The sequence below is a fragment of the Rattus rattus genome, chromosome X, assembly GCF_011064425.1.
Source record: "Rattus rattus isolate New Zealand chromosome X, Rrattus_CSIRO_v1, whole genome shotgun sequence".
Classification (NCBI taxonomy): Eukaryota; Metazoa; Chordata; class Mammalia; order Rodentia; family Muridae; genus Rattus; species Rattus rattus.
In genome coordinates this window covers 80,041,683-80,069,523 of record NC_046172.1, presented here as the reverse complement: position 1 = coordinate 80,069,523, position 27,841 = coordinate 80,041,683, and the positions used below count along the sequence as shown (strand labels likewise).

The 27,841-nt window shown below is 35.3% G+C and overlaps 1 protein-coding gene and 1 non-coding gene across 2 annotated transcripts; one reads left to right on the top strand and one right to left on the bottom strand.

Moving 5' to 3' along the window:
* The first annotated feature begins 12,303 nt into the window (after positions 1–12,303).
* On the top strand, positions 12,304–14,329 carry LOC116888635 (vigilin-like). Its single transcript, XM_032889929.1, is given in 2 exon segments — positions 12,304–13,854; positions 13,856–14,329. Coding segments are annotated over 2 exon segments (2,025 nt in total).
* Positions 14,330–17,180: 2,851 nt separating this feature from the next.
* On the bottom strand, positions 17,181–17,311 carry LOC116889521. The gene has a single exon (XR_004386463.1). It is a non-coding gene; the product is annotated as a small nucleolar RNA SNORA17 (small nucleolar RNA).
* Positions 17,312–27,841: the final 10,530 nt, after the last annotated feature.

The window sequence follows — 27,841 nt, the reverse complement described above, 5'->3', positions numbered from 1 at the left end:
TCCACCCCCTTGCCTCCAAAATGGTGCTCTCTCCTATCAGGCCTTCCCTTTCCCTAAATCTTCAAGTCTCTTGAGGATTAGGTACATCTTCTACTGAGGCCATATCACGTAGTCCTCTCCTCTGTATGTGTCACAGCCCTTGGTCCACGCTCTGTATGTTCTTCAGTTGGTGGCTCAGTCTAAGAGACCTTCATGCGGTCTGAGTTAGTTGAAAGTGCTAGCCTTCCTAAGGGATGCCTTCCTCTTCAACCCTTCAGCTTCTTCAATTTTTTCCCTAATTCAAACAAGTCCAAGACTTCATTCCAATGTCTTGGTGTAAGTATCTGTGTCTGTCTTAGTCAGGTGCTGGTAGGGCCTCCCAGAGGACAACCATGATAGGCTCCTGTCTGTAAGCATATCATAGCATCAGTAATAGTGTCAAGCTTCAGTGCCCCAGATGAGATGTATCCCAATTTGGGCTGGTCACTGGACCACCAAGGCATGTCTTATAAAGACAGCTTTTAATTGGAGCTGGATTACAGGTTTAGAGATTCAGTCAAGTATCATCAAGGTGGGATCATGACAGTATCCAGGCCAGCATGATGCAAGAGGAGCTGAGGGTTTTTCATTGCCATCTAAAGGCCACTAGAAGATTGGCTTCCAGGCAGCTAGGACAAAAGTGTTAAAGCCAGCACCCAGAGTGACACATCTATCCCACAAGGCCATAAATTCAAATAGTGCTACTCCCTGGGCCAAGCATATTCTAACTGCCACACATAGTAATTTGTAAGACACACAGGGGGTACTGGATTGAAGGCTGAAGGGGTTAATTAGAGAAGTTGAGGTTTGACAATAGAAAGAGAGGCCATAACAGTCTATCAGTGAAAAGGGAAGTCCAGTTACAGCAAGGACACCAGCAGTTTTGGAGATGCCAGATCAATATAATAACCATCACAAACAGCAATAGCATAGTTGTAGATGCAGCCAGTTGTTAGAAGATAAGCAGTAAGTGCTACAGAAGAAAAGCTGGAAAAGTGGCCTAAGCCCTGTGGAGGATCCTGGAAGACAGTGTGTAGATCACAGATAATGGGTGTTTTGGAGTTTAGTTTTGCTTGGTTAAGAATTTGGCTCTGACCTGGTTATTTCTCTTGAAGAAGATATTTAGGATTTTTAAAATGGAGCCCATAGCTAAAAGACTTTGAACTTTTAAAAGAGATTTTAGAATTTTAAAGAGATTGAATATTTTTAAAGTTTTAAAATACAATGTGATTCATTTGTAAAGATTGTGGGACTTTTAAAGTAATTTATGTTTTAATGTGAAATCTTGAGGATGTACAAGAAAAGAATAGTTATGCCTTAATTGTGATGTGTTTGTGTTTCATGTTGACAAGGGGTTACTTGTACTAGTCTGTTTGTTTGTCAAATTGATACTAATTAGAGTCATTAGATAGTAAGGAGCATCAGTTGAGGAAAACCCTCCATGATAGCCAGCTATATAGCATTTTATGAACTAGTATCAATGAGGGAGGGTCCGGCCCATGATGTGTGGTACCATCCCTAAGGTGGGGTCTTTAGTTATGTAAGAGAGCAAGATGATAAAACTATGGGAAGCAAGCTAGTAAGTAGCAGAACTCAGTGTCCTCTGCATTAGCTCCTGTCCCCAGTTCCAGCCTTACTTGAGTTCCTTTTCTTCTTTCCTCTAATGATGGAATATGAATTGAAAATGTAAACCAAACAAGGTACTTCCTCACCAAGTTGCTTTTTTGTCATGGTGTTTTATAGCAGCAATATAAACCCTAACATTGATATAGACAATGGTTCCCTGATCTGTGGATTAAGCTATTATGTATGAAAGACCAAATGAATGCTACCAGACTTGCCCCTCTCCCACACCCACAGAGAAAGTTAAACAAGAACAATGTTTTTTATATAGAAAAATACAAAAAATAGTGCTAGAATTGAAGCCTGAAAAGATGAAATTATAGTGGTTAAGACTATATGCCTGCTGGGCCAGGCATGCTCACAGAAGGCACAGTGTAACATGGTTTTCCTGCCTCTAAGATGCTCTGTATTTCAGTTTCTATTTCTAAGAGCTACAGAGCTAAGGTCATTAAATGTTGATTCATGTAATGATCAAAAGGAAACCTGGAATAAGTGGGGAACTTGGGGTAAATGATTAAATGGATATGCAATTCCTAAAGAAATAGCTTATGCAAATAAAAGACTGGGCTTTGGTCTTCAGGAATGGGCTATCTGAAGCATATTGCAGAGCTGTCAGTTTGCATTTATCACTTACTAAAAGTCATTCTTTCTCAGCTCCCTTTCATCCCTTTTTTTAGCTGAGACATGACATTGTCACATATTCATTTAATTATCTTGTTGGCTTATGTAGAAAACAGATTAATTTTATAAAATTACAGTTTACTATCTTAATCAAGCAGTTACTCCAATTCTAGAGGTTGTACTAGATAGGAAATCCTGACTTAAACAGATTGCCATATCTTCTAGTACCCGGTATGCATTTATTCAATGCCAGGTGAGTTTTTTTTAAACTCGTGTCACAGGAAGAAAATTAGAATCAAATGAATAGAACATTGCAATCATTTTGGACTTTTTTGTAAAATATACAGATATCAGAGGATGGGAAACATCTCATCTATGAGTCAAGTTCCTTCTAACTCAATGAACTTTCTAAAAAGGCTACATATGTGGGACACACAGAGATTTCTCTTCTTTCCTTATTTCATGTTGGCTCATTTCCTATCAATAAACAGAACTGCTTATAGAATTTATTTGATTCTGGAAACAAATATACTTTACATTGGTGTTACTCTAGGTGATAGACTAAATTATTTGGAAACATACTAGCTTTGAGTGGTGGCCAGAAGAAGAGAATGCTCATTAATATACCCAGAAAGCTATTCAAGTTGCTATACTACTTTGGCCATATATTCACCAGATTCTGGTATTGATGCGTCAGAAGATCGAGAAACTATCTGGAATCTCTGTGAGGAATGTTTTAGGTGCATCACTTTAGATGCACTTGCAATTTTGTAGTAAGGTTCTAATATTGTTAGTAGTCAACTATTTGTCATTTAAGAATTGATTATTTGTTTGTCATTGGACCTTAGAGGAAAGTAAAAAAAATGACAATGAGCTATGAAGTTACCCTTTTACTCATGCTGCCAATCATGAGCTAAGTATCTCACCTGACAAGACATAAATAAATGTATATGTGCATAGCAGCAATCCTTTATGAATTGCAAGAGGTATCTATGTACACTTACAGGCTTGAGTTAGTCATTTTAAAATTGGAATATGTGCCAGATTTATGGTACTTTTTCATCTTTAGAATTAACAGTTCTAGGAATCAATGGGTAGAAATAGAAATAATTCCACTTATTATCACTACTAGTGACCTACTTCAAAATGTTGTTCCTGTACCTATATCCTTATGTTTGCTAGTCTAAAAATCTTTCCCCATAGGGGAAGAAGTTATTTTTTCCAGCAATATATGTAACAAATATCACATTGAACTGAAATATAAGAGTTTACCCTTGTTGTTTGAGATTCTGATTCCCTGAGTCAAGAAAAGAATATCATTGTTAGGAAATATGACTGATCCATAGTACCATGGAGAAATTTCATTTCATTTTCAAAATGGAGGAAGAAAGCTTTCTAGAGTGCAGCATATCCTTTAAACCATCCCATTGTAATACCACGTCCTATGCTTAAAGTGAATGGGAAAATGCAACAACCCATTCCAGTAAGGATGTCAAAGATTCACTTTCAGTAATGAAGGTAGTTTGCTCTTCCATACAAAAATAAAACAACAAAAACAAAAACAAAAACAAATCAAAAACAAAAACAAAATCAAAAACAGAAGACCCAAGATCCACTGAAGTACTTTCTGAAGGTTGAGGGAATATAGAGTTTATTGTAGAGAAAAGTAGTTATAAGTATCAGCAAAGTTCATGTGTCTGGTTGTAGAAATTAGGATTATAATCACTGCAAATGTTTCTGTCCTATTTTATTAATAATAATTTCTACCTATGTGCAATATATTAAAACTATTTTATTTTCTTCATTTTCTAATCATGCAATGTAATGTCAATTGATGTAACAGTAGTTAATTCTTTTGAGTTCATGTTTTCATATTTGTTATGACACTAAAATATTATGTAGTCCATATGGGACTTTATTACCTACTCTAAAAATTAAGTACCATGTTTATATTTATATATTTTCATATTTCCTTTATTCTTATTCCAACATGCAGTGTTATAATATTCTGAGATGATCTTTCAGTTTTTAAATTTTTTGTTGAAGGTAAACATAATATTTACATTTCAGAATTTATTCACATATACTTGACATTGCCTATTTACTGTTTAAAAGTAGTTTGGGTTATTTCCAGAAGAGGTTTTGTGTTCTAATATTTAAATACCTTTGTTCTTTTGTTTTTAAATTTTTATCACTTGCTTGTTTAAAGCTTTATAACACTGATTTGTCCCTTTTGGGCATTAGTAGCTTTCTGCCAAGTGGATCAGCCTACTCTTTGTGAGGTCATCCTCCCTCAAAATTCAGTTGTCATAGAAACCTTCATATACACTCAGTAAAGCCAAGCTTAGTCCAGTCAGGTAGTTCATCCATTACAGGTAAGATACTTGCTAACATTTTGGGGTTGTTTTGGTGAAAAGTTACTTTTCTTCTACTTTTAAGAGTTGTAGTTGATTATACAGGCTTAAGGCAACTGTTCATTGTCTTCTGAATATACTTTTGTTATATTTCATTGTAACTTGTTAGTTGATTTCTTAGTGTTGCAAGCCTACTTCTGAGTCTAATTACCCTTTCTACATTAATGTTATCTCTTTCCTAACAGTATATTGAGCAAATGGTTATAAGAATTTGTTATTTTCTGTTTGTTTTAAGACTTAGTATCTTAAATGATACCCAATGGGGATCATAGGAACTTGGTGGCCATCTTGAAGCTATCTTTCATTGTTAAGTCATAATCTTTCATATTCATAGTTTTTGCCAGCTTTCTTCATGTGAACAGGCTTTCTTGAATAATCTGCCTGTTATTTTATTTTTTCTTAAATTTTCATATTCTTGAGTCTGTGTATATATATATCCACTATTAACCTAGGTCAACTTTATATACTACTATATAGCTGTATATTTAATACTATACTGTATAGTGAGTTTCCTTACACTCTTCAGTTGTCTTGTCCATCTTGTTAGACTCAGATTCTTATCTAGTTTATACCTATCTGATATTTTATCAGAATTGTCACATTTTATTAGAATTTATGGACTCGTGGTTTTTTGCTTTATACTCAATCTTTGAACACTATCAAATATTATACAAACTTTGTGGCACATCACAAAGTTTCATAAGATTTCCTTGCCTTTTCCTTATTCTATTATACAGGATGATAATTCTTCATTTTAATCTTCATTTTTAGAGTTTTCTCTCATCTTTTATTATAGTTTGGTTGTAGAGTGCTTTTTCATATACCTTTTAATTTCTATAAACAGACCTTGGAGGTTGCATTTTTATTTCTATATTCTGCATATCTTGTGCACTTGTTTTTCAATTTTTGATTTTATATTGGTCTACCACACTCACATATATAATTAATATCTGAGGGTCATTCAATCCTAGTTTCAGAGCATGGATCCACTTTGGTTAGTCTTTCTCAAGTTGAGAACTGATTTCTTCAAAACTCAAAATTGTTCTGGTAAGTCTGTTATAAAATGATTGAGTCATCACAAGTTAGAATCATTTCATAACTTATCCATTACAATTCATATATTTCCACATTTAATCTTAAGTTTTGCACCTGTACAAGGTACATGTATACGCCTTCATATTTTAACTATTATTTCCTGATAGATATTATCTTCCTTTTCTTGTTATTCATATTTCAATCTCTGTACTGACCATATGATTATACGTATAATTATTATTCATACTAACATCACCATCAGTATTTTTGTTTTACTAGTTTTATTAGCATATCATAATATTAATACCATATAAGTGCATTAATATTATATACAGTTATACAATTTTCATTTATACTCTGAGTAAATTAGGTCTTTACTGTTGGAACATGAACTAGTACCATGTGAATATGTTCAAACTTTGGTCAATTTTTTTGTGGCACATCACAAAGTTTCATAAGATTTCATGTGAATTTTTCTGATACCATGTATACAAATTTAAATAGGGCAATGCTTATAAAATTGTGAGAACTTATATCATATATAATTTGAATTTGAACAGGGAACATTAGAAGAGAAAAAAAAAGCTTTATATAATTATGGTGTTCAAATGTCTCATATTAAAATGAGGAGAGTTAAAATTTTTGACATATGAAGATGCTAAAAACAATCCTTAATCTCCAATGTTCTAACATATAATGGCATATGTAAATTTTCATGTAAATATTTAATGTATAAAATAAATACTAGAGTATTAATTAAAAATTAATACATTTATTTAAGTTACTTTGAACTATTGTATATAGCACCTCAGATAATTTGAAATTGTTTAATAATTCATTTCACCATTAAGTAGAGAAAAATTCATACACATATACACAAAGGTGAACACAGAAGAATGTGATATGAAGAAATGTATATTTGTTGCAAAATTACATATTCAATTGATAGACTACTTTCTTTTTATTTAACAAAATGTATTTCTGTTAAATCAATAGTTAGTACTCCTAATAATTAACTTTTTTGTAATGTTAATATTAAGTTACCTAATTATAGGGTTGTACCTGTCTTGCTAAGTTACCTGAGGGAAATTATGTTGGAATGTCATTTATTCACAATGCCAAGGAATATTATTGAATAAGAAAGTGCCATATTATCTCCTCAGGACACAAATAAAACTAAATGAATTTTTAAACGGTGATAAATTTGCATATAGTTAATTATTTATTAAATAATTTAAGTGACCATTATCTAGAAAATAGTCTATATTAGGTTCTGGTATTTTTTAACACAATGCAACACTGACCTTTAAGAAAGTATCTATGGATCCTGTAAGACAGAAAAGAGTAATTCATTTTGAGCAGATCAATGAAAATCTATTATATTTATGCCAATAGCATTATGTGGAGACATTTTTGTCTTTTTTTATTTTATTCTGGAGCTGAGGACCAAACCCAGGGCTTTGTGCTTGCTAGGCAATCACTCTACAACTGAACTAAATCCCTAACACTGGAGACATTTAAATATAAATTTGTTGTACATTCTCAACTTAATTTAGTGTAAAGGTTTTTTTTTTCTATTCCACAATAATATTATGTGTGTGATATATGTGCATATATATACATACATATAAATATATATATATGTATATGTGTGTATGCTGCAATTTATATCAATTTCAGTTTAAGTTTATGGCATGTGTTTAATGAGAGGATAATATTTTAAATACTGAGATTCTCTAAATATCAGATAATGGAAGGCCACCATTTTAATTTCAGCTTTTGCTTCATATTGAGACAAATCAGCAGGTCCATGAAGCAATCATCTCCAATTGTGTTAGAAACTTAAAAGGTGAGTTTTTTTATTTCATAAATGTATTATAAAAGGAACCCTTGCAAACTGAACTATAAGAAAATTTAAGTTAGAATATCATTTAAAATAAAATTTGTTGTTCATATACTCAAAACTTATCTCTGCGTGAGGAATGTCCAGTAAAATCAAAATTATTTCCTGTTAAGTAGATCAGACATGGCAATTAAAATATTAATTAGAATTATCTTTCTACATGAAATAGATCTTTCCAGAACCATAATGCACCATAATGCACTTAAGTCTTCTGCCATTTTGTAAAGGCAAAGTATTCCCTGTTATATAGAAATAATAGGATAAAAGTATGTTTAAAGTTATTTTCCCTTTCTTGGATGAATTAAAAACATGTAACAGCTCTTACTAGTGTGTTTTACATAAAATAGTATTTCAATAAGTGCTTGGATAATCTAATGTAAACTTCTAGTGGTATTTGCGATCAAGCACAGTAAGTAAGAGTTGATGGTTAGAGTATCATTGAGCTACACATCAGCTAGAAGAGGTTTTAAATAATTTCATGTGAAAAATGCCATTTTTTACAAAAATCACCTTATAGATTCAAAAATACATTCATCTATTAAGCAATATTATTCATTGTAACTTACCAAATGAAGCAGATTCTAAATAATTATCTGGATGAATAGTTTTTATAAAGTTAGCTAGCATGTAAAATCTATATGGAGCTTCTGTAGAAAACAATAAGACCATAGTTTGTATGAGGAATAAAGAAAAGAAGCTCATTTCTACTGGTGTCTGGAGAATCTTTTGGATAGTACAATCATTAGTGACTAGAGAGAACATTTGTGGCTGCTCTTATGGAAGACTTGAAATCAATTTCCTGCATCCCCTTGATGGCTAAAAACATCTATAATTCCACATCAAGGTCCTCAAACATTCTTATGACCATCATGGGGACTGCAGTCATTTGATACATATATAAACATATTGAAAAAATACTAATACACATATTTAATATGAAGCTACAATAATAATAATAATAATGATAATAATAATAATGATAGATAAACTCCATGTGATATAATGCTCTTATGTGAGGAGAGCTGAAAGGAATTGGGAGTAGTAGAGGGAGGGGAAACTGTAATCAGGATATACTTTATAAAAATGATCTATTTTCAATAAAAAGAAAAAAAGAGTTTGCAAATATAAGAATCAGTGTTATTTGTGTAACTCTGAGCTACATGAAGTTTACATAAGACTTTCTTTGCATATAGATTCTCAAAAACTGTTCATAAAGGAAATCTGATGCAGGTTAAAAAATATTTAAGAAACATCATCTATAACTAGGTAAGTCTTGCTATCATATATATTTATATTCATATACACATATGTATACATTCCTGTGTATGAACAAAAACAAGAAATATTAACAATGTATAACACTTTAGTATTTAAATGTTATTTTATCTATAAGTAGATATGATATTCTTATTGAAATTATAAACATTTTTACTTAATATTTTGATTATTGCTATCTTGCACACATATACACACATATATTTTGTGTGCTTATATCTACATGTAGAGTTACATATTATAACATAAAAAATATGGGAATTTGATGTTTGTATTTGATTTTTTTATATTTCATCAGAAAAATACAATACTTTTACAAACTAATATGTTAAAAAAAATCACATACTTGTCCTATTCCAAATATATTCATTTAATGTTTCCTGTGACATGTATAGAGTTTTACTAGCTATGTCTAAAAATATATGCAACAAATATTAGCATTATCTAAACTTGTTTACTATTTCAACATAATTTTAAATGTACATAGAAATTTCATGCTATAAATTTATAAATTATTTTAATCCATGACTTGATTATTGATATTTCCTTCTATTGATGTGTTAAATAATTTTGTTTTATCACATACATTTTATTACTACTAAAAGATGAATGTAGCATTCAAAAGATTTTCCTAATGGCAAAAATATTTTTGATATAAGCATCAAGAAGACAAATGTTTCTTGATACAATAAGTCATAAGTTTCTTATAGAATTTTAGCAATAAGATCAAGGGTTATGGGTTAGTGACTTTTACCACTAAGGTTTAGGGCTATTGCTTGTTATTGTTCATAAAGCTTTGCATTTGATCAGCCAAATTACAAATCTTATAAACCTTAAGGAATGGGATATGTGAATTTGTTACATACTTATCAAGTGTTTTAAAATCTGATTCTGCCATTTGATATTTGCCTCAGCTGATTCTCTTCCTTTCTGAATTCATTCTGTTCCTAACAAAGATTGGCTTACTGACAAGTACAATTTCCAAATTAGTGTTAATTACTACTAGCACAGGTCTTCAGTAGCTGAGACTAAAAATTGTACTACCCAAAAATTTATTACTGTGTATTTTTTATTGTGTATATCACAAGTAAGGTCATGTGTATTTAGTTATATGGTTTTCAAAATTAAAGAATTAGAAGTTTTTCCTTAGTTGGACATGCATACATATCTCTTTAACATTTAGCATTTATTTTCTGACTACATGTATTCTTGATTTTCAGTGCCATTTCATATTCAGTACATTATTTTATAAGTTTTTCTTGATTTTTACTACAATTTTAACTCTAAACACCTCCCCACATGCCTGCAAAAATATTTCAATATCTTTTAGTAGTTAGAACATGACACAGGTCCTACTAGGCAATGCAAATACAATGGGAAGACCATATGTTTCACATAATAATATCTGTCAGGGGAAAGTGAGAGTAGGAAGTACTGATACAGTGCTGAATTTTCACTTGTTAATAATAGCAGAAATGATAAAAAAAAGAATAAATGATATAATGGAAAGTTTATACAGTCTTCTCATCCAGTGATGAGATCTGTTAAGTCATGATAATATAGCTAATATTTGAATATACTTTGAAATATGAAAGAATATGCTAGAATATTGATTTTAAAATATATCCAGTAGTAGAACCCTCTCTCTCTCTCTCTCTCTCTATATATATATATATATATATATATATATATATATATACACACACACACACACACACACACACACACACACACTAAGAGCAATACTTAAAGGACTCAGTACTCTCTATGTATATATGTATGATATTAGTAGGCAGGTGTATACATGTGTGTAATAATAATAAACAATAATAATTAAAGAAGAACCATGAATTTGAGAGGGAGTGGGGGGCATGAGATGAACTGGAATAAGAGAGAGGGGAGGAAATGATGTACATACAGTGGCCATATAAGGAATTTTTATCTTTATACCTATATCCATATGTGATATAGTTTGTGTATCAGGGCTTAGTGAGTAGTAAATATTATGCTACTTTATCATTTTGCTACTTATAATACTTAATATAAATTGAAGTACAAAAATTCTTGTGGAAATTATATTTAATAAATTATAAAGATATAGAAATATTAGACTCAGACTAACAGAAATTCTTTTATTTTGTTTGTGTTGCACGAGAAGGATTAAAATTAAAAAATGACTTTAAATACTTGGCAAGTTTTAGGAAAATTAATTGACACATAAAATTCTAATACAGTTTCAACAGTAAAATCTGAATATTAAGAGTTGAAAGGTTGCGGTAAGTATTCAGAGGACCCTGAGGTATTCATTTGATGATATTTAGACAGAGTGTAGATATATTAATATTGAAGCTAGGAGATAGCACTGTGCATTTGAAGAGTGATTAGTGGTCATTTTAGTGATATTGCAAGTTATGAGATTGATATTGAATCAGAACAATCTCTGAGCTTGCTATAAAGAGAAATGGAGTGGTTTTGAGATTAAAAGAATTTAGTGAGCGGGATTGTTGTGGGGAGGGTGGTAATGGGGGGAGGATGGGGAGGGGAACACCGATATAGAAGGGGAGGGGAGGGGTTAGGGGGATGTTGGCCGGGAAACCAGGAAGGGGAATAACAATAGAAATGTAAATAAGAAATACTCAAGTTAATAAAGATGGAAAATAAAGAATTTAGTATTATGTCTCAATATGTGTAGATCTCAACAGAGTACTCAAACAAAAACTAATGTTTATTGTTTGAGCAGACCATATAATAAAACTTTATATATAATTTCTGTATCAGGTATGAATTGCACAATTGGAATCACTGAGTGTTTTCTACTTTTATCAACATGTATTAATTATTTATCATGGATTTCACTGCAATATTTTCATACGTGTAAAAATATTTTATCATATTCTTTCTCTGTGATACTCTAAGGTATGCATTTTTAAAGAACATTACTGAAAATAGCAAGTACTTGGCTAAAATGTGGGTCTTTAGACACATGGAAAGCTACATTATTTTTCAATTAAAACCTGGAAACCACAGCTGCTACAGAATAAAAGTGCAATATCTCAGAGTTCAGAAAAAATGAATATTGTTTTGAATGTCATAAGAAAATTTAAGACATGCACTTTCTCTGGAAATTACAGTGGTTGGTTCCATACAATCTTTACAATTTGAACTTAAATTACACTCATGTAAGGATAGGTGAATAGATGAAAGAAATGTTTTCTCAGGAAAATGAATGAATCTAATAATCACTCTATTGTCTTCATCCTATGGGTTACTTTTGAAACAAATTATATATTTAAAGTATTTTTTTCTTCCTATACAGTAATGTGCTTAAAAACAACGACAGGAGGTTTTTTAGTCTTGGGGCTGCTGCTGAATGATCTCCAACACTTCTGAATTGCATAAACTTGAAAATCAAAAATGACTTCTAAAAGACAATACATTGTATACCCAAATAGGTCTTTGCAAAGGGAAAGTCATGTTACCAACCTAAATTCAAGAAAGGTTAATTTTCCATCATCAAGTTGCAACTCAGAAAATAATATCAGTATCAGAAAGCCAGAAAACCGTGAAATATGTCATAACTGGATTCTCTCAATACCTAAAAATGCAGCCAAAGATTCTGAGGTGGAAATTCCTATCCCCCCTAGTCTACACAGATCCCTGACTGATTCTAAAAAGTCTTTAATTGGTTCAATCATAGAAGAATGTGGCAAAGTCCAGATTCATTTTCCAAGTAACAACCAGGGCCCTCAAAAAGTCATTATTAGTGGCACCACAGACATTGTTGAAAAAGCCAAGAAAAGACTTCTGCAATTAGCAGAAGAGGAGCAAGCCAAAAGTTACTCTGTGGCTATTCCTGTCAAGTCAAAATATCACCAATTTCTTATGAGTAAAAATGGTGGCAATCTTCAGAGTATCTGTGAGAAGACTGGGGTACGTATCATTTTTCCTACCTTTAAGAACAAAGATCAAGAATCAATAACTATCATTGGAAAAGAAGAGGCTGTTAAAAACGTGCAAAAAGTGGTAGAGGTTTTACTGAAAGATTTGGAGGATGTGGTGGAGGATAACATATTGATAAGTCCTAAGTTCCACAATTACTTTGTCATGCAAAGGGGACAGCTTTTACGAGAAATAATTAAAGAATACGGTGGTGTGTTTGTTACATTTTCTTATGCTGGAAAACAGAGCACTAAAGTCACAATAAAAGGAGCAAAAGCTTGTGTTGAAGCAGCAAAAAAACATATTCAGGGGATATTTGATCCATTGGGTTCCCAAGTCACAGCACAGTGTGCAGTTCCTCCCAAATTTCATCCTTTTATCATGGGACCTATATGCTCTCGAATTCAACAGACTGCAAGAGAGTGTAAAGTTCAAATCAAATTTCCTGACACAGAAAAGACAACTAAGAAGACACATCCAGAGGTTCAGGAAATGGAGAAAGACAAGGGAGGAAAGAATGTGAGAAAACCTGCTTCCACTTCTCCTAAGAAAAGTGACACCACGTCTATTTCGGGAAAAACTGAAAATTGCAAGGAGGCAGCACAAGCTCTGGAGACTCTTGTTCCTGTCACCGCTGAAGTTCAAGTACCTTTTCACCTACATCCTTACATCATTGGGCACAGAGGAAGTGGATTACGCAAGTTAATAAAGGACTTTGAAGTTCATATTCAAGTATCACAACCTGGTGGAAATTTTCACATCATATCAATTATGGGCCTTGAAGCAAATGTTGAACAAGCCAAGACGAAATTGCAAAATCAAGTAAAAGCCTTACAAATGGAACTAGACGATCAGACATTAAGAAGTTTCAGGCAAACATTCAGATTAGATTCCAAATATCATTCCAAGATCTTTGGTAATAAAGGCATACTCATTTCCCAGATTTGCACAGAATATGACGTCACTGTCCATTTTTCAAAGAAAGGAAGCAATTCGACACAAGACCAAATTACCATTTCTGGTTCCTAAAAGAAAAGATCCTCGTGCCCGTGGATGCAAATGAATGAACATGAAGATTGAAAAAAGTTTCAGAGAAATCCCACTGAACTCATGTTTGTGCCAATATTATTGATTTGGTGGAAAATCCATCCAGAAAATCATGGAACAATATCATGTAGATATCCGTGTGCCTCCCAAAGGATCCCATACTAATTCTACCATTATTGTAAGTGGATCATCTGCTAATGTCCAAGAAGCAATTGATTATATCTTAAGTCTTGAGAAACATTTCCTATCTGTTGGAAAATCTGATCTTCCATCGGACCATCATAAGCGCGGCGGTGTTTGCAACACAGCTGCAAGAACATATAAGAGTTTTGGTAAAAGAAATACTCTTCGTAATGTGAAATCCACCACACATCCTCCACATTTGGACAATGCTGAAGATTTTCCCAAATTGAAACAGCAAACACCTCCTAAGTTTCACCCTTGGAGACCATAAAATCAGTGTTAAAATAAATAAAGGGAAATTGTCCAAACTTGATTACTTGAGAGTGCTGTCAAATTTTATTATAAAACTGTAATAGATATTGAATGCCTGGCACATTTCTAACATCTTTCCTATTAGCATATCACTGCTTATACAGTGCATATTCTTGTAGTGAAAATGAGGAGCTTCATCTTGAATATTTGTAATATGTAGAAAATTAGCTACAATTTCCACCTAGGACTAGATCCTGACATTTTTACACATACTCTCTTAAGAAATTCCATGTATAGCACAGGCTTCCTCACTTTCATGAAAAGTAGTATGGCATTTATCACTTTTACTTTGAAGTCTACTTTGATGTTTAGCAACTGTTACAAAGAAGCTACCTCTATATATTTACTGTGGCAGAACCACCTTTGCTTCACAAATACACAAATTTTTCTTCCATTACTTTTTCTCCATTTGCTTCTTCCATTACTTTATTCAGTTTCATAGTGGGAAAGATATCTTCTATATACATATAATGACTGACAACATAAGAAAAACAAATTTTGGTCAGTAAACTCTGCGTTGAGAGGCTTTTGTACTTAGTGCTCATCAAAAATAGCATACTGGTGGTATTGCACAGGACCACAAATTCTAATGACCCTACTATTGCCTTAAGTTTTCTCACATAATGATGATATATTTACTGATTTATGAACTATATGAATTGATTTTAATACTTTAGACAAACCCTTTAGAAATCTTCCTTGATAGTAAATTTTGAAGCTAAAAATAGACTGTTTTTTCATCTTTCTTCCAGTGAACTCAGGGTCTTGTAAGCTTCATATTAATTTTGTGTCAAATTTTTGATTGATTTCTTTTTTTCTTTTCTTTCTTTTCTTTTTTTTTTGTTTGTTTCAATCACTACCAACAGAGTTACTCCTACAGCTACAGCTGAGGTCTGAGATTCAAATCCACATTTTCTAGTATTTCCCCCATTTCATTGTGCTAATTGCCCAAGTCTTGTTTTCTCAGGAGCTTTAATCCATTGACTAGTCAGTACAATGAATGCACTCATACCAAACTCCAGAACAACACTACATTCAAGTCCCACAGCTGCCTCAGCTATGTCCTATCTTGTACTTGAATCAAAGCTACACAGTCTCTGTCCCATCATCACCTATGAGGAAAAGATAGGGAGGTTGTTGCCTAGCAAAGATGTTGATAAACTTTAAAATATTTTAGTCTTCTATACACCTATATATGACCTGTCCAAATCACTGTAAGTGAATGACTAACACCACACAGAATATGAGAGGTCCTGCTATCCTGAATGTTGCAGCTGATGAGAGACATGGGCAGTTCTTCAACTCTCATGAACCCATTAGTGCCAGCTTGCCCACTTCTCATTAATGGTGAGGGATGAGGGTAAGAGCGAGTCTCTCCATCTGTGTCACAACCCAGCATAAAAGAGATAGGACCTGCTTTTCCTTGCTTATGCACTCTGGGCCACTTCACCTGCAACCAACATATCTATGGTCAAATCAACTGTGCTACCTAGGTGAGTTGCAGAGCCTGACTGCTACAGTGAGTGTGAAGCAGGGACACCTCTTCTACTCTCATGTCCCTGGTAGGGACAAATCCCCCAACTATGGTTGGTGGTGAGGTTACATGAGAGATGAGAGGCCTTTTTCTCACTGATGCCACTACACAGCAGATAAGACCCAGCTCTTCCAGACTCATGTCTTTGGAACCAGCTTACCTGCATCCCCCATATCTAGAGTCAATTCTTCTGTGCTGCCCTGGTGAGGTAGAGGGCTTGCTCTCCAAAGTGCTGCACCAGATGAGGGTCAGGACCAGCTCTGATGTACTCATGAACCCAGGGAAAGAATTTTTACCTTCCCCAGGGGTGAGAGGAAAGGAAAGTACCATGCCCTCCTCAATGCCACATCATGGGAGATGAATGGTAGGCCCAGCTCTCTCACACTCATTTGTTCTAGGGGTAGGTGTTCAGCTAACTACCTACTCCTACAATGTCCAACTTCGGAGTGCTACAGCTGGCAAGGAATTGGATCAGCTCTTCTGATCTCATGTTTTCTGTGTCTTCTCTCTCCCATGATGTTTTGGTGAGGTGTGGGCCAATTCAGCACAGCATTCAGACATCAACATATCCTGGGGCAAAAACTTAGATCATGGAGGCCTGCCTGGTCTTTGAGGGTAAGACACCCTTGCTACTTCAGGGTTATAGAGGGAGAGTTGGCCCTGGTGGCAGCACAGGCCATGTCCCAGGTCCCAGGGCCCAGGTGCCACCACGGTCACAGGTGTTATTACCAGTTATTCACATCAGGGTGTTCCTCACTATCCTCAAGTCTCCAGGTCTGCATCTCTCCGTTGAATTGGCATCCTATTGATTCTGTGTGTCATTTCTCCACCACTTACTGCTTTCCTTTAGTGCTGCACAGGGTTGCTGAGTGTTTAGAGTCATCTCAGGAGTGCTATGCCCTGACCATAGACTATGGTCCCAGACAGAGGTCTTCTCAATCACACACTGATCCCCTAGGCTGCATATCATCAGGTTTAATATCTTCTCAATATATCTCCCTATCTGGGCCCCATGCCACTAGTTTGGTGTTCATTTATGACTCACCACTTGCCCAACCCTCCCAAGTAGCCCCTTGAAAGAGTATTCTGTCTTGGGCTCACTCCTGTCCAAGACCCAGGTTCCCAGGCTGGGTTCCTCTTGTCTCCAGCTTACTCCCCATCCTGAGAGCCCATGCTTGCTTTCTTGGCACTGCACTAATGATTGTCTCAGCCTAGCTCCCTACAGAAGCACCCTATCACTGGAAAGGTGGTTCTCTCAGGCTCACTTCTTAAAGGAAATTCTAGGCTACTAAAAAATTCAGAAACTCATAGGTTAGGGCATTTGAGCATAGACAAGAGCCTCTTTCCTATCTGCCTATTAATGGCATGTGACACAGCAGCCATAACTGCAACACCTCTAGGGACATGCAAGATGATATTTTTACAAAAGTAGGTATGGATAACAATTTAGGGAGAAATGGTGTTGTAAGTTAAGATCATTTTTTGTTAATTTTATAATCATTTTGAAACATTGTTTGCTTCTAATTCCTGATTTTCCTGCTTTGACTTTCAAAGTGCTGGAATTATAAGCATGTGTCATCATACCTGGATGATAAAGTGAATTTTTAGTTTTCGTGGAAATTAATATATTTTCTTTATATCCATCACTGTTTCTGGCAGTGTACATCGTCAACATATGTTGATATTAGCCTGGCCCAGTGGATATCATTTTACAAAAATATTGGTTTTATACTACTGTCCTTATAACTTTAACAATTAAAGACATACAGGTTGGCATTTAGTTGTAACGTACAAAGTTCAGCCACTATTCTTTTAGTCATTCTGTTTCATTTAGGGAACATTGGAGATGTTTTTGTTTCACTTCAATATAGTGGTCATGATTAACAAGTGCTCTGAAATTATAGCCTTATAAGTTGAATACATTTTTCAAACTGAACTTACTTCAGTGTTAAATATAAAATTCTCCCCATTAATATGCAATTTCAAGTAATTATTCCGCAATGGTTTTTCACCAAACTATTAGAGAAAATATCTGGCACAGGGAGGGATATCAAATTATATTGTAATTTCATAAACATAATAGCAATAAATTGAAAAATAAACTTCTACCAATCGAAATATTTGAAAGACACACTAAACTATAATGAAGAAGACAACATTTTGAAACCTATAATACAAAAACGGGATCAGTGGTTAAGAGCACCTGCTGTTCTACTAGGATTTGGTTCTTAGTACCAGCATGGTAGTGCACAATGACCCAAAGTTCAGTTCCTGAGCATCTGATACCCTCTTCTTGTCTCCACAAGCACTGCTCACACACACATGTTCTGACAAAAAACTCATACACATAAAATAAACTTAAAAAAAGCATACACGGCAACAATAAATCCAAACTTAAAGCCTAAAAGTTTTGTGAGTGAAATGTCCAAATTGTCTATTGTAAGATAGAGAGTACTAGAAAGTTCCTGCCTATTTCTACTCATAGATACATGAAATTAATATGTGTTTAATGACCAAGAACTGTGAAAATTACTTAGCTGGTCAGGCTTTAATTTACTCGACAACAGAGAAACTGTCACATTATAGATGAGAAAGAATCAAAAGCATACTAGGCACACAATGTAAAGCCATTTTAATGTAAAGCCCTGAAGTAAATTCCCAGGGCCTCTCCATCCTCAGTTGCCCAGCTGTAAAGCCTTATAATTTGGCTCCTAAATCTCCAGCTTAGCAAGAAGAGGGAATCAAGTATATAGGTATTTCTCTACCCCAGAGAACAAGGAAGCTTGGGCTAATTATCTTTTGTAATGACCTTTAGTAGAGAAAACAACTATGAGACAGTGATGGTGTACCATGATCAGACTTTGAAATTGTGAAACAATGAGGAAATACAGATCATCATACCATAGGTAACATGGTGGAATTGAAATGGCAAAATAACAATAAAGAGAAAGGAGCAGGAAAACAGTGAGGGAAGAAAATCAGGATGGAGAGTCTTTTCTTCTTTATAAACCCCTGAACAAGGTATTTTCCTTGAAGAGAATGTTTTAAATGAAGGAATAGTAAAATAGATAGCATGCCCAGCTTATGGAGGGGGGTTATGAAGACATTATCCTCACACAATTATACAGAAAACAAGTCAATTTTACTTCTACCAATTTTCAAAGTGTACTAAGAATTACTACACAACATAATTTGTTCTGATTTAGCATGGTTGACAAGGAACATTGGTGAAATACATTATATATATATATCTTTGCATAAGGAGAACCAGGCTTCCAACACCCTACCATGCACCTGTCATACTGACCATTCCTGCTACCAATGAGATCGGTGTGCTCTAATCTTCATAACCAGAGATGCCAATTATTTGGCTAGGGGCTTGATCATGGCCTGAATTCTGGGAAAATAATAAAGTCAAATGCATATTCTATGATCTACCACAGAGTTTTATGTTTCTCCATGACAGACATGCATGACATATAAGCTTCCTGATGTATGTTATATAGAAGCCAGGTTTGCAAGTAGCCAGTAGAGCAATATGACTAAAAAGAAATTGGTATCAACTCAGCAGAAATACAAGAAAATATTTTTCACTGTATGATCCTCATTGACTTGCTCTATCCATAAATCCAGGCCTTCTCATTCCTTTGTACAGTTTTGTATACTTTCCAATATATAGTTTTATATACTCTCAGTCCCACAATGTTAACAGCGTCCACACATGGGGCTTTAACCTAATAACAATAGTTAAAGGAACAAAAGGACCTAGGTTTGTTGAAGCCATAAAAATCCCCAAGCAAAGAAATAGTTTAAAAGCACCAAACAAGTAAAGGAATAGGCAAATGCTCATCAGAGAAAATGTAATGAAAACATTCTAAAAGGAGATGCTTTTTGTTCTCTCCCAAAACCCCTGATGCCCTGGCTGCTACCTCCTTTTATATGATAGTTGAAGTAACAAACACAATGTAGCCTCCTGTGGTGCCTTAACAGCACTTTGTCTCTCTCTGAATGTTCACATTAGCACATCCAGCAATAACAAGATATACCTAGAAGCCCTGTGAGAATTTATTGATCACACCAGTGTTCAGAGTTACCAGTGAAAGCATGGATTCCAATTCACATGATAACTGGGTACTGAATTGCTATGCCATGTCCTAGAGGACAGAACAAGCATTTCTGTTTTAGTAATAATAAAGATATTTCCAAGGTTATATTCTTCCCTGAAGAATACGTGCTAAAATATGTACCTTGGTTTTCTCCAGAAGTGGATTAATGTACAATGCTATAGTGTTTACTGGACCATTTTGCCTATAATTTTCATTAATATGGTGACAGATTTGACAATAAAGCCTTCCTTAGGGTGTCTATGCACTTACTTTATCAGATTTTAGCCAAGATTTAACAGGTACCCATGAGTACAAGAATAGTATGGAGAAAAATGATGTTTGTTTGTACTGCTTTCATCCAATTCTTACTAGAAAATAGATCCCAGCAATATATTTTGATTGTGGTTAGCCCTCCCCAACTATTCTCAGATTCTCTCTACCTTTTCATGCACCCAAATTCACAAACTTTCTAATCAGACAGCAAATAGACATCTGAAGGGGGTGGAGGAGGAGAGGAGGAGGAGGAGGAGGAGGAGGAGGAGGAGGAAGAGGAGGAGAAACAATCACAAGAAGAAACAATATAAATAAGCAAACCTGAATATGACAAAACAAACAAATGAACAGGAAAACTAAGAGCCAAAGAAAAGTAACAAGAAACACATATACAAAGGCATATACACATTGGACAAGTATAGCAATGATGAAAATTCAAAATAAAAGAATCATAAACTACATGAATAAAACAAAAGAACTGTAAAGTAAGGGAAGAAAAGAAAACAATGTATAAAAAATGAACAAAGACTATATAAACACACACACACACACACACACACACACACACACACACACACTCTCACATTCTCACAACTAATTATTAGGGTACTAAAACCCAAAAACCACCTTGTGTTTTATCTAGATTTAGGTTCATTTTTTGTTAGCCAATTATTAATAGACTGATTTTAAGAGTGATTTCTTTCCACATAGAGAAAACGAATTGTATTACTTGCAAATGTTTATCAATTAGAGATAGTTTCTGGTTTATGGATGGTAGCATGTATCCATTGCTTTCAACAGTGAAACCATATTTGAGCATAACATTGATGGTCCAGTGAATAAAGCCACAGTGTGTGAGTTCACATTTGTATCAGAACTGTTGGGTTAGAAGGCCTTGTTTCCTTAGTGTTCTCCATCCTCTCTAGCTTATACAATACTTCCACCTCCTCTGCAGGGTGACCTAAGCCATGAGGGGAAGGAATTGATGAAGATATCCATTTTGAAAGGAGAGGTCCAAGGTCTCTTACTGTCTGTACTTGGACTAGCTTTTGGTCTCTGTATTGGCTTTGTCTACTTCAGGAAGAACCTTCTCTGATGATTGCTGATAAAGACGGTGATCTATCAGTATAAAAGGTAATTTTTAGGAGAGATTTTGTTGCTACACTCCTTTAGTAGAACAGTACTGTTTAAGTTTTCTCCTATGTCTTAGGTCTATCTAAACTTAGGTTCTTGGCCTTCCCAGCAGTATCAGGGATGGATTTCAGCTCATGAAGTGGACCTTAAATCTAATCAGATATTGGTTGGTTTGTCCCAGAACCTTCGTGCCACTATTGTACTAATACATCTTGCATGCAGGTCCCCATTGTATATTGAAGGCTTTTTAACTAGATTAGTGTTTACCTTTTGTCATTAGTGGGTGAAAAGTACTGTGAACAATATTCCTTAGGAGAGAAGTTTCTAAGTAGTAACCAAATCAACTTCTCCCTGTTCAATGAGTTTTGTATGTTTTGTCTTCAGCAATAGAGCCTTACCATCAATTTGTAGAGAGCCACCAATAGTCCAGAGCATTTGGGGGTCTTATGGGACACAGTAGGCCAACATTTTGATGAGATGTAACAAATTCTCAGAATTTTAGACTTCTTTGATGATATGAGATGTCCACCTAGGACTCTCAGTCTTCTGAGAGTAATTTGGAAATTTTGTTTATATCACTATCATATATGTACAAGTTTTAAGAAACTTGCATATACAACTCTCCAAATAACCCTGAGTTTTTCCTGTATCTCTATATCCTCACCTTCCTCTTCTTTCTTCCTCTCCATTCAATCCTTCCCCTCTGGTACTTTCTCCTACCTCTCAATACGTAGCTACCTATTTTATTTTCCCTTCCTAAAGTGATCCATCCCTTGCTCCTAATCCCTTATTCTATATACTTAACTTATATGGTTATAAGTATTATAGATTACTTATCAATGACTTAACAATGAATATCAACATATAAGTGAATATATGGCATACTTGTGATTCTGGGTCTGGGTTACCTCAGTCAGAATTTGTTTCTAGTACCATCTATTTCCTTATAAATTTCCTGATTTTAAAGTCTGTGATATTCCATTGCATAAACGTGCCACATTTTATTCATCCCATTATCCATTGACAGAAATCTAGGCTGGTTCAAATTTCAGGGTATTATGAATATAGCATCCATGAATATGGTTTAACAAGTGTCTGTATAGTATAATCGAGGTTTTGGGGGGTAAATGCCAGAGAGCTGGCTAGCTGGATCTTGGGTCATACCTGTTGCCAGATTCCAGAGGAATCACCATAATAATTTCCATAGTGACTGTACATATTTTCAATACCACAAGCAATGGTTGAGTGTTCCTATCACTCCCCATTCTCACCGGAGAGTGCTGTCATTCTTTCTTGATATTATCCGTTCTAAATGATATAAAATGAAATGTCAAAATACATTTGATTTGCATTTCTCTGAAGACTAAAGTTTCTGAGCATTTTGGAGCTGCTCATCCATTTGTGTTCCTTTTTTGAGAATATTTTGTTGGATCTGCTCCCAATTTTTAAAATTGTGTTATTATATTTTAGATATCAGCTCTCTATCAGATGTGTAGCTGGTACCGATACTGTCTACTTGGTGGCTTGCTGCTTTGTAAAAATGATGCTGTTCTTTGCCATTTAGAAGTTTATTAGTTTCATGATGTCCCATTTATTAATTATTGCTCATAGTGCCTATGCTACTGGTGTTCTGTTCAAAAAATCTTTTCGTGCGCCAATGAATTCAAGGGTATACTCAACTTTCTTTTCTATCAGATTCTATTAGATTCAGTATATCAAACATAATGATGAGTTCTTTGACCCATTAGGATTTGAGTTTTGTGCAGTGTGAGAAATATGGCTCTATTTGGATTTTTTAAAATGACTCTACCCAGCTTAACCAACACGACTCGTTGAAGATCCTATCAATTATTCCATTATGTATTTCCTGCTTTTTATAAAAATTCAGGTGTCCATATCTGGGTAGACTTATGTCTGGGTCATTAATTTAATTATGTTAAACATCTCTACTTCATGCTAAATAATGATTTAGATTTCATACTGTGATACTTCTGGTAGATATTTTTATTATTCATGATTGTTATAGCTATCCTGGCTTTTTTTTTGTTTGTTTGTTTGTTTTTTGTTTTTTGTTTCATATGAAGCTCAGAATTGTTCTTTTAAGTTCAGTGAAGAATAATGTTGGAATTTTTATGAGAATTACACTAAATCTGTAGGTTGCTTTTAGTAGTATGGTCATTTTAATAATATTAATTCTATTGACCTATGAGCACTGGAGAGCTTTTCATCTTCTTATATCTTCTTCAATATCTTTCTTGAATGGCTGAAAGTTTTTATGACGCAATATTTGACTTGCTTGGTAAGAGTTACACTGAAATTTTTTTTTCCTTTGAGGGTATTGGTATTGTGAAATTTAATTTTCCCTGATTTCTTTCTCAGTCTATCATTTGATTTCTGTAAATTATTCTTGTATTCACCTATATTTGCTAAAAATTGTATTACCTTTAGGAGTTTACTGATGGAATTTTATGACCACTTATATACACAATGATATCATCTGCAAATAAAGATACTTTTATTTATCTCCCTATTTTTATTTCCTTAATTTGCCTCAATGGTTTTAATGTTGTAACTAAGACTTCAAGTACTATATTGAATATGAATGTAGAGTAGACAAATTTGTTTTGTTTCCAATTTTAGTAGAAATGTTCTAAGTATCGCTCCAATGAGGTTAATTGGCTGTGGCCTTGCTGTAAATTGTCTTTATGGTGAGATATGTTCCTTGCATTACAGGTTTCTCAAGAATTTTTTGCACAAATGGATATTGGATCTTATCAAAGGCCTTCAAGACATCTAATGAGATAATCTTCCATTTTTGTCCTTTCATTCTGCTTATATCGTGGACTACATTTCGATTTATAATTTTCATATATTACAGAATCCCTGTACATCTGGAATAAAACTTCATCACAATGAATAATGTTTTTTTTCTCCATCTTTATTAAATTGGGTATTTCTTATTTACATTTCAATTGTTATTACCTTTCCCGGTTTCCAGGCAAACCTCCCCCAAATCCCTCCCCCTCCCCTTCTATACAGGGGTTTTCCTCCCCATCCTCCCCCATTACCACCTCCCCCAACAATCCCGTTCTTTGGGGGTTCAGTCTTGGCAGGGACCAAGGGCTTCCCCTTCCACTGGTGCTCTTACTAGGCTATTCATTTGCTACCTTATGCAGTTGGAGCCCAGGGTCCAGTCCATGTATATAGTCTTTGGTGTGGCTTGTCCCCAGAAGCTCTAGTTGGTTGGCATTGTTGTTCATATTGGGGTCTCAAGTGCCTCAAGCTCTTAATCTTTTTTTACTCTCCAGACTTTATCTCTCTCCTGGTCCACCCTCAAACTGTTCTTCATTCCATACCTCCTCCCTGCACCCCAGTCTCCAAGAGGATATCCGTACCAGCCCCCACCCCAGCAGACCTCCCCAGTTGCCCCAAGTTTCTGGAGGGTAAGGTTCATCTTCTCTGACTGAATCTAGACCAGAAGTCCTCTATTGTATGTTTTGGGAGCCTCATATCAGCTGCTGTATGCTGTCTGGTTAGTAGCTCAGTGTCTGAGAGAGCCCAGGGGTTCAAGTTAGCTGAGACTGCTGGTCTTCCTATAGGTCCCCCTTCTCCTCAGCTTCTTCCAGGTTTTCCAGAATTCAAACACAGGTGTTACCAGCTTCTGTCCATTGGTTGGATGTAAATACCTTCATCTAATAAAATACCTGCTTTCAGCTGCTTGTTGGGCCTTTCAGATGGCAGTCATAATAGGCCCCTATTTGTAGGCACACCACAGTATCAGTAATAGTGTTAGGTCTTGGGACATTACTCTGAGATGAATCTTAAATTGGGCCTGTCTCTGGACATCCATTTCCAAGCCTTTGTCCAATTTAGTCCGCATTTCTTTCAGTCACGAACTGAAATTCTGGGTCAGAGTTCTTGACTGTGAAATGGCAACCCTATCCATTCACATCATGTTCTATCTTTCTAATGGAGCTGGACTTTAGAAATATGCTCACCCCACTATAGGAAATTTCATCTAAGGTCTATCCCATTGAGTCCTAATAGTCTCTCACCTCTCAGGTCTCTGGTACATTCTAGGTGGTCACCCCCACCTCTTAACTCCCAAGATTGCCTTTTTTGATTCTTTCTGCAGGCTCTTAGGGCTTCAGTGGTACCCTGATCCCCACCCCAATAACTGATCATGTTCCCCTCTTCGCTACCACGAAGCCTTTCCCACCCAGGTCTATCTCCCCCCAACCCCCGACCAACATTCTGTGATTGCTCTCTTCTCTGTCCCAAGTGAGATTGAGGCATGATCACTTGGACACTTTGGCTTGTTAGCCTTCTTGAGTTCTGTAGATTATATCCTGGAAATTCTGTATTTTTGGCTAATATCCACTTATTAGTGAGTATGTACCATTCATGCACTTTTGGAACTGAATTGCCTTACTCAGGATAACATTTTATAGTTGCATCCATTTGTCTGCAAAACTCATTATGTCCTCATTCTTAATACTTGAGTAGTATTCCTTTGTGTAAATAACCTATATTTTCTGTATCCATTCTTCTGTTTTAGGACATCTGGGTTGTTTCCAGCTTCTAGCTATGATAAGTAAGTCCAATATGAACACAGTAAAACACATGCCCCGGTGGTATGGTGGAGTATCTCTTGAGCATATGCCCAAGAGTGATATAACAGGATCTTAAGATAGATCTATTTCAAATTTTTTTTGAGAAACCTCCAAACTGATTTCCAGAGTGGTTTTACCAGTTGCAGTCCTACCACAAATGGAGGGGAGTTCCTCTTTCTCCACATCCTGGCGAGTAAGTATGTACTGTCACCTGAAATTAGCCATTCTGATTGGAATAAGGTGAAATCTCAGACTCATTTTGATTTGCATTTCCCCGATGACTAAGGACTTTGAACATTTCTTTAAATGCTTCTCAGCCATTCGAGATTGCTCTGTTGCAAATTTTCTGATTAGTTCTATACTCCATTTTTTTGTTTTGTTTTTATTTATTTATTTTTTTTTAACTTGAGTATTTCTTATTTACATTACGAGTGTTATTCTCTTTCCCGGTTTCCGGGTCAACATACCCCTAATCCCTCCCCCATCCCTTCTTTATGGGTGTTCCCCTCCCCATCCTTCCCCCATTGCCGCCATCCCCCCAACAATCACGTTCAAAGTTAGCAGGACCCAGGGCTTCCCCTTCCACTGATGATCTTACTAGGATATTCAAGCTTTTACCTGTGAGTGTCAGGAGTCCAGGGTCCCAGTCCATGTGTGATCTTTTAGGTATTAGCTTGGTCCTAGAAGCTCTGGTTGCTAAGTATTGTTGTTCATATAAGGTCTCGAGCCCTTCAAGCTCTTCCAGTTCTTTCTAATTCCTTCACCTTGGGGTCCCCTGTTCTCAGTTCCAGTGGTTTTTAGCTGGCATTCCTTGCCTCTGTATTGAATTTGTATTCTGCTGTGTCTCTCGGAGAGATCTACATACGGTTCCTGTCTTGCACTTCATTGCTTCATCCATCTTGTCTAATTGGGCGGCTGTATGTGTATGAGCCACATGTGGGGCAGGCTCTGAATGGGTGTTCCTTCTGTCTCTGTTTTAATCTTTGCCTCTCTATTCCCTGCCAAGGGTATTCTTGTTCCCCTTTTAAAGAAGGAGTGAAGCATTCACATTTTGGTGATCCTTCTTGAGTTTCATGTGTTCTGTGCATCTAGGGTAATTCAAGCATTTGGGCTAATAGCTACTTATCAATGAGTACATACCATGTATGTCTTTCTGTGATTGGGTTAGCTCACTCAGGATGATATTTTCCAGTTCCAACCATTTGCCTACGAATTTCATAAAGTCATTGTTTTTGATAGCTGAGTAATATTCCATTGTGTAGATGTACCATATTTTCTGTATCCATTCCTCTGTTGAACGGAATCTGGGTTCTTTCCAGCTTCTGTCTATTATAAATAAGGCTGCTATGAACATAGTGGAGCACGTGTCTTTTTTATATGTTGGGGCATCTTTTGGGTATATGCCCAAAAGAGGTATAGCTGGATCCTCAGGAAGTTCAATGTCCAATTTTCTGAGGAACCTCCAGACTGATTTCCAGAATGGTTGTACCAGTCTGCAATCCCACCAACAATGGAGGAGTGTTCCTCTTTCTCCACATCCTCGCCAGCATTTGCTGTCACCTGAGTTTTTGATCTTAGCCATTCTCAATGGTGTGAGGTGAAATATCAGGGATGTTTTGATTTGCATTTCCCTTATGACTAAAGATGTTGAACATTTCTTTAGGTGTTTCTCAGCCATTTGGCATTCCTCAGCTGTGAATTCTTTGTTTAGCTCTGAACCCCATTTTTTAATAGGGTTATTTGTCTCCCTGCAGTCTAACTTCTTGAGTTCTTTGTATATTTTGGATATAAGGCCTCTATCTGTTGTAGGA